At 36.3% G+C, this 7,833-nt stretch overlaps 1 protein-coding gene and 1 long non-coding RNA gene across 3 annotated transcripts in view; one reads left to right on the top strand and one right to left on the bottom strand.

Moving 5' to 3' along the window:
- Window positions 1–7,583, top strand: part of LOC107724619 (uncharacterized) — a 19,075-nt gene extending 11,492 nt beyond the window's left edge. The window contains exons 2-3 of the long non-coding RNA XR_001638040.1: window positions 4,656–4,659; window positions 7,497–7,583. This is a non-coding gene — a long non-coding RNA (uncharacterized LOC107724619). The remainder of the gene's footprint in view (window positions 1–4,655; window positions 4,660–7,496) is intronic.
- Window positions 262–7,833, bottom strand: part of LOC107724617 (BSD domain-containing protein 1) — a 9,095-nt gene continuing 1,523 nt past the window's right edge. Inside the window, exons 2-11 of one of the 2 annotated variants that reach the window (XM_016533611.1) lie at window positions 7,249–7,306; window positions 6,028–6,144; window positions 5,695–5,862; window positions 5,200–5,254; window positions 4,992–5,107; window positions 4,791–4,859; window positions 3,860–3,947; window positions 3,275–3,685; window positions 2,635–2,738; window positions 262–1,348 (exon numbers count right to left, since the gene is read on the bottom strand). In XM_016533611.1, coding sequence (XP_016389097.1) covers window positions 1,316–1,348; window positions 2,635–2,738; window positions 3,275–3,685; window positions 3,860–3,947; window positions 4,791–4,859; window positions 4,992–5,107; window positions 5,200–5,254; window positions 5,695–5,862; window positions 6,028–6,144; window positions 7,249–7,306 — 1,219 coding nt within the window. In that variant the 3' untranslated portion in view covers window positions 262–1,315. Of the gene's footprint in view, window positions 1,349–2,634; window positions 2,739–3,274; window positions 3,686–3,859; window positions 3,948–4,790; window positions 4,860–4,991; window positions 5,108–5,199; window positions 5,255–5,694; window positions 5,863–6,027; window positions 6,145–7,248; window positions 7,339–7,833 lie in introns of those variants that run through there. The other variant, XM_016533610.1, reaches the window with a different exon arrangement.

Consider the following 7,833-nt stretch of genomic DNA (forward strand, 5'->3'; position numbering starts at 1 on the left):
TCTACTCATGTTATTTCAAACCATCGTAAATTCAGAGAAAAAAATTACAGGTAGCATAAAAGTGAGTTGCATGCTATATTCAAAGTCTTCCAAGTATGTACAATATAGCACAACATTGTGGTTTTAAATTACCAAAAATAAAAAAGGCTATTCAAACAAATCACCAATTTGCATGATATTGCTTTTAATGGGGATGTTCATTGGAAAAATAGAGGACAATATAACTGTAAAAAGTATTGACAGCTTGAGACCCATTTTTTAAATATGTCTATATGATTATGATCAAAGCAAAGGTCTAGAGAAACACTGTAGAGATGCAGCATGCAAGAGATTTAGATGATATGAGTCAGTCTGGAGGCTGTATTCACCAAAAGATGAGCCTTACCTTAAAAAAAAACGCCCGAAATATAGGCCTGCAGTTTAATCCTATATTGATACAAAGTGTTATTTAAGTGTCAAATAAATGGGAACTCAAATGATCTTTATATTACCTAGAGTAAGCCAAGTGACCCATGACCATCTGGATGAAATGCTAAGCACCGATATATCACAATTACAATTTCAGTCTATGAGAAGATGAAGACAAGGACAAGGAAATAAAGTGGACAGCACAGGAACAACAGGTGCATTTAGTGAAAGTACTTTTTTTGTAATTTTTGCATGACATTTTTTTTCATTCCACATAACACTGAACAAGGCCATGAAGCATCAGCAGAATGAATGAAGCATCTCTCCATCTCCATTCTCAATGCTAGAATAACTTGCATGAGATCAAAGGTGTTAGCATTTCAAGAGAAGCTAAATTAAAAAAGAAATTTGCCAAAAAAAAAGAAACATAACTTACATATATTTTTCATGTGAAGGATTATGTTCTAATCCTATAAGAATGATGAACAGCTTAATAGATTACAGCTAATCAGGAGCCCGGGCAGTTAATTTGCATCCTCCCACTGAAATCTCCAAAGAAGAATAACATTAATGTACATACGGCAGGTACAAATGGCATTGCGAGATGACCTCTCCTCATTAACTGATACGTGCATTCTCTGATCAGTCTTAGTGTTTCACCGCAGGTCATTTTTTAGGACAGCCAGAGTGAGACCAGATCACCTCATCACACTTCACATCACTGCTTGGTGGACATGTGTTTAGCTAGCGTGTAAATTTCATTTGCAGGAGGTGACCCGCTCACTGGACTGGTTGAATGAGCAGGTGTGGCCGTAGACTAGGAGTTATATATATATTAAGCATGGTTCACTTTGGGGACAGCAACATCTCGCGTCGATATCGGGCCAGAATTCCCTCCACCAGATTCTCACTCCCAGTTCTCCCAGTCCTCATCTTCCAACTGGTAAAGAAATAAAATAACGAAAACTGAATTTATTACTGCACCTGGTATTGCCATTCCTCTCGGATGATCACATCACAAATGGACAGCACAAAATCCGAAATATCTTGTGATCGAATCACTCAAAAACCATTTGGAGGTGGTCAGACAAACTTATAACCACATTGCAAGAAAGAAACGTAGATTTTAAAATAAAACTTTGGTTTTGTTTAACATTTAATAATGAGTAACATCTAGGGCGACACGATTTGGGCAAAAAAATTAATAAATTATAATTTCGATATTTTTCAGTTTAAAATTGCGGTTGTGGTTTAAAATGTGATTTTTTTTTTTAGGGCTGCAAAATGTTAACAATTTTTGTCTTTATGGTAATATGACTAATAATAATTATTATTATTACTAAATAAAAAAATATTAAAATTAAAATATTACCATTGTAATAACATAATATCAATATAAAGTCATGCAAATATTTAAAAAAAATCTAAAACAATAATATTAATAACAATATTGTTATTAACCATGTTATAAGCAGCTCAGACTCACAGCGCTTGCAAAGATGGAGCAGCATTTACTGCGAACCAAACGAGATGAATAATGACACTATTGTCTTCTGTAGAACTGCTTCATAGCTGAATCTAGTTTGTTCATAATTAACAAATCTTGCAACATTGACACTTATTGAACACTGAACTGAGTTGAGATAAATATCAACACTGCTGTCTTCAGCAAAACTGCTTATCACTGAACTTGTTCCATAACTGATGAACTTTAAACAGTTATTGAACTGAACTGTCTGGAGCTGAATAATGACACTACTGTGTTATTAGAGCTGCTTTACAGCAGAACTTGAATATGCCTCATATTTGATGAAGTTCGCATGATTGTTTCTGTTATTTTTCTGTTTTATACCGTGAAGTTGCTTTGAAACAATCTGTATTGTATAAAGCACTATAAAAATAAAGGTCACTTGACTTGTAAATGCTAAAGCATCCTGATGAGTCGCAGAAAACATCCTATAAGAGGCATCCTACTCGCACATCAATCGACTAATCCGCTAAAACAAGAACTTTGAACTGGCCATGCATAAACATGCACAAGACATCTAAACTCAGTGAAACAAATTCTTTATCTTGGATAAAGGCATCTACCAAATGAGGAAAAGAACACAGTCTAGTCACTGTCCAATCACAGCCAGAAAATAGGAAGTAAAATAGTATTATTTCTAAACATGGTGTAAAGATCTTCAGCATTTCTACTTGATTAACTGATCGTGAAGAACAAACCTCTTCTGTTGCGTCTATTTTAGACAAAGCCATCTGAACCTCTTCTTCTGTCATATCCAGATCGAAATCCTTCTCCCAGTCTTCACTGACATCTGTACTCGAACCTACATGTGCACAAACACACAGTGCAGACATAACATCAGAATTCAATACTTCATTCATATCAAATTATGTGCTACTGTTTAAATGTTGGGGGGGGGGGGTTATATATATATATATATATGCTTCACCAAGTGTACATTTTTTTGATCTGTCAAAACAGTAATATTGTGAAATATTACTACAATTTAAAATAACATTTCTGTTTGAATATACTTTAAAATTTAATTTATTCTTGTGATGTAAAGCTGAATTTTCAGTATCATTACTCCAGTCTTCAGTGTCACATGATCCTTCAGAAATCATTCTAATATGCTGATTTGCTGCTCAAGAAACATTTTTGATTATCAATATTGAAAACAGTTGTGCTGCTTAATATTTTTGTGGATTGATTGATGAACAGAAAGTTCAAAGGAACAGCATTTATTTAAAATAGAAATCTTTTGTAACATTATAAATGTTTCGACTGTCACTTCTGATCAAATGCTATGTTTTGATGTTTAAAAAAAAAAACTATTTCTTTATTCAAAAACAGTTTCACCTTTCTTGCCGTTATTGGAGGGTGTGGATTTGCCGCTGTCTGAGTTGAGCTCAAACACTCGGAGGTCTTGAGCTACGTCCTCTCTGGCGGTCTGTGAGGGTCGCTCCTCCGGGAATGTCTCCTGTAGGCTGGCCTCTGAGAGTTTCTGAGAGACCTCGTCTGCAGCGGGCGATGGCTGCGTGACTCTGATGGTGACGGAGTCCGCTTGATTCTCGATCTGGGTGGGGAAGCTGACGCTGTCGCTGCTTACAGAGGGAGTGACGTCAGATGCGACGTTGCTGGTGGAAACCACCACTTGAGAGGGTGAGGAGCTTTCAGGGGTGGCCTCTATTGTTACCGAAGGGACACATGCCTCTTCGACAGGTGGCGTGAAATCTAAGCGAGAAGACGACGTGGCCCCGAGAAACTCACCTAGAGAAAGACAGAAGAAAGATGGTGATAAAGGAACACAAATGCTCTGCTCTAAAACCTTGTGAGCTGCCTTTTAAGGCAAATAAACAGCAAGGTTAAACTAGCTAGTATGCTTGACACTTTCCACTAAAAATCCAAATAAATTGCACTAAATTATGCAAATTTTAGCCAAACCTTCTTCATCCTCTTCCTCCCAACCAAGACTCTCAGAATGATCCGTCTGCTCTGCTCTCTGCTTCAGCGCTACTCTCCTGGCCTCCTCCTACAAACACACACATTTTAGATAAATAAGGTACAAGATACTGTGCCATTTTATAAATATAGTCACATTAAAGGGAGCTGTACATCCCCTTAAAATGCCACCACATAGATGACAACTTAATGACAACTCATTAAAACAAAAGCCATATTAATTAGTATCCTCATTCTAGAACATATAGACCCAGAACTGTTTTACTGACCAGCTTTTGTGATTTACAGAAAGTTTAAGAATGACATAAGGGTGAGTAAATTTACATTTACATTTAGTCATTTAGCAGACGCTTTTATCCAAAGCGACTTACAAATGAGGACAATAGAAGCAATCAAAATCAACAAAAGAACAATGATATGCAAGTGCTATAACAAGTCTCAGTTAGCTTAACACAGTACACGTAGCAAGTAATAATAGAATAAATCAAAAGAAAACAGAAAGAATTTGCGCGATGGAAGAATTATTGTCTTGTCGTATACAACCATTCAGAAACTCGGCAGAATTTATGTGACCGCTACACCTGATGTTCATAAACTTTCATAACTGGTAAGTGTTTTTTCTTTTGCCTTGAGCCCGTGCAGACCTCTACTAAATCCTGCAAACCAATTGCATATACATACATGACCAGCAGATGGCGCTACCATGTTACTCTTTAACTAACTCAATGCCTGTTTGATACCACACCTAGAACAAATATAAAACCTCAACAAAAGAAAGTGCTGTGCTGGTAAGTTTCCTGTGACTCATACTGATGTCATTATGTTGTTTGAGCGTCTGAGCTGTGTGTGTTCAGATAAGCTCATAAGCCTGATTTCAGCTCAAGGGTCAGTATTAGACACAGATCTGCTGTACCTGCTCCAGCTGGAACACTTTATAGAAGTACCGCTGCCAGAACTCTGAATGAGCCACTGCTGCCGGGACCTGACGCCAACACAAGCAAATTAATTATTTTATTATGTGGAATAACATGCACAGATGAATCGTGGTCAGTAAGGAAGTGCATTAAAGGGGTCATATGATGCAATTTCATTTTTTCCTTTTTCTTCATCATACCATTTTAGTATAAAGAGCTCTTATGGCGGGGCTGTTGACCAGCAGTTCAGAGATCTCGGCTTTCCTCTCTTCCAGTGTGAAACTGGACAACCAGGCATCAAACTGTTGTGGAGGGCCTGGAAAGAGAAAAATACATGGAATACTCTTTAAAACTCTTAAAAACACATCCGTGTTTGAGATATTGAGAAAACATGAAGCATTTACACACCGTCAGGCTCATTGCAGTATGTAGCAGGGTCTGCTTGAAGACTGTAGAGTCGAGCCTGAGAGGAAATGCAGTATATGAATTTAATTATACATGTAAATATGTATGCATGTAGTGTTGTCAAAAGACCCGGTACTTCGGTACCAAGTCGGTACTAAAAAAATGAAAATGTTTTTTTTAAATACCGGTGCATTCTGGGCTTCTTTTTTATTTTTAGATAACTTAGTTAGTTGTTATTCTTGGCTGAATAACTTTAGAAGGTTTTAAAAGCCCTTTAAAATTAAATATGTACACAGTTTGGATTAAATGAAAGTATAGTTAAATTTTTTAATTAGCATGTTTTTGTGTTTTGCTTTGGTACCGAAAACCGTGGATTTTCACTGGTATTGGTACCGAATACTGAAATTTTGGTACCGTGACAACACTATATGCATGTATTTATTTTAACCTATTATTTATTTATATATTATTTCTTTAACCTATGTGGATGTGGCTGACCTTGCTGCTGTCATACACCTCTGTTGTGCCTGCCGGAGTGGCTACCAGCGTGATGACGTCACAGTCGATGGTCTTGTCTGGGGGAGGGGCCAAAGTGTCTGTGATCACACCCAGAATATTCGAAATGCCCTTCTTCACCTTTTCCGTGGCCTCTGATGAACTTTCGACCTAAAAAAAGCAAAATAGCATATCAACTATCATTTGTGGCTAGGGTTTGCATCTGCATAAACTAAACTAAGGGGGTGATATGTCTAGCTTTAGCACTGAAGAATAAACAAGGTAAGAAGGTAAGCATTAACATTGTTTTGGTGTGTTGTAAAACTGTTTCCTTACTGCCAGTTTGCTCTTAATGGCGCTCGCTGTTGCAACAACGGAGCATGCCGTGTCATGTTGGACCACGCTGGAGAATTCTGTCAGGTCCCGTTTGATAAACTCATACGCCTCAGCTGACTGTTGAGACAACCCATCATTTTATGATTAGTATTCATATAAATATTCATTTCATGAGCACTCATATTCATTTCAAAATATATTCACTCAAATAAACAAGAAATATTCACATAAATAATACAAATACTAAAACCAAATGGACACAAAAATTTCATAAATTATTATTAAATGTTCATGTAACTATTAATTTTATGAACAACACTAATATGTTTTATTTTTAAAAATTATAATCATAAAAATAAAAGTTAAATATTCATTCAAATTAATTTGAATACAAATTTAGGCAGGACTGAAACCAAATTTGATGCATGGTAATGAACACATTACCTGTCAATCATTTTGTACAAAATATTACACAAGAAATCAAATGTACTAATTATGACTACATCCAGCTATCAGTAAAATTATTTGATCTACATTTTGACTCTCCACATTAAAAATCTGGGATGTATTTACATCTAAACCTGGAATTAAACATCGTTTAAACATCGTACATATAAATACTATAAATGTATGTTGGGTTTTTCGGTTCAACTGTTTCACTCGCATTATTATACTGATAATGTGTGAATTAATCATTTTTAATTCAATTTAAAAAGAATGTAAAACCGTAGCATCTAACTAGTGGTTTCATTCATTCTACCACTGCTTATAAGCACAGATCAATCATTGCTTTTCCCAAACACATTGCTGAGAGATTCCTAAAACATTTCAGCATTATAATCTGGGATGTATTTACATCTAAACCTGGAATTAAACATCGTTTAAGAATGAAACAAAGGTTATGACATAAAAAATAATAATAAAGCAAAAGGGGGTACATATAAATACTATAAATGTATGTTGGGTTTTTCGGTTCAACTGTTTCACTCGCATTATTATACTGATAATGTGTGAATTAATCATTTTTAATTCAATTTAAAAAGAATGTAAAAACGTAGCATCTAACTAGTGGTTTCACAACTTCTACCACTGCTTATAAGCACAGATCAATCATTGCTTTTCCCAAACACATTGCTGAGAGATTCCTAAAACATTTCAGCATTATCCATATGATACGTCCACACTGGATCTGATCTGGATTATGGTCTGGATTTGTCTCACCTTGTCTTTGACGGCCTGGAAGCTCTGTGTCAGCCAGCCTCCCCACCATCCTCCTTCTCTGTGATCATCACACATGATTCAAATCATTAGTAACTTTTTTACTTTTTTTTTTATTTACAATCACAAACTTAAACAGGATGCAGCTCGAAAATTACACAGAAATTACCGATAAAAGCTATAACGTATGATTACAAGCCCTCTACACTCACTTGACTGTCGCAGTCTGACTGTTCAGAGATAGGCTCGAGAAAATCGTGTTTGGTCTCCTACTGTATCGCGTACCTTGTCAGTGTCGTGTGCTTTGCTTGGCCATTTGTTGTGATAAACAGGAAAGTGTGTCCAGCTGAATTCAATTTGAGTTTTGTTAAACGAATAAAAAAAAAGCTTAGTTTACTGCGGAAGCGGTCGCAGCTGCGGTCGTGTGCAAACCGAAGAGTGTAAAGACCATCGACTCTACCGTGCGACTCCACCGGGCAGGACACCGGCAAAGGACATAAGTATCGCTTTTTATGTCTCCTCTTTCCTATTACTTGTTTCCCTTCTGTTTCAGTTTTTCTTACCCATTTTTCTTACTATGTATCAGTA

This window comes from Sinocyclocheilus rhinocerous, unplaced genomic scaffold, assembly GCF_001515625.1.
Source record: "Sinocyclocheilus rhinocerous isolate Xijiao unplaced genomic scaffold, SAMN03320098_v1.1 scaffold304, whole genome shotgun sequence".
NCBI classification, from domain to species: domain Eukaryota; kingdom Metazoa; phylum Chordata; class Actinopteri; order Cypriniformes; family Cyprinidae; genus Sinocyclocheilus; species Sinocyclocheilus rhinocerous.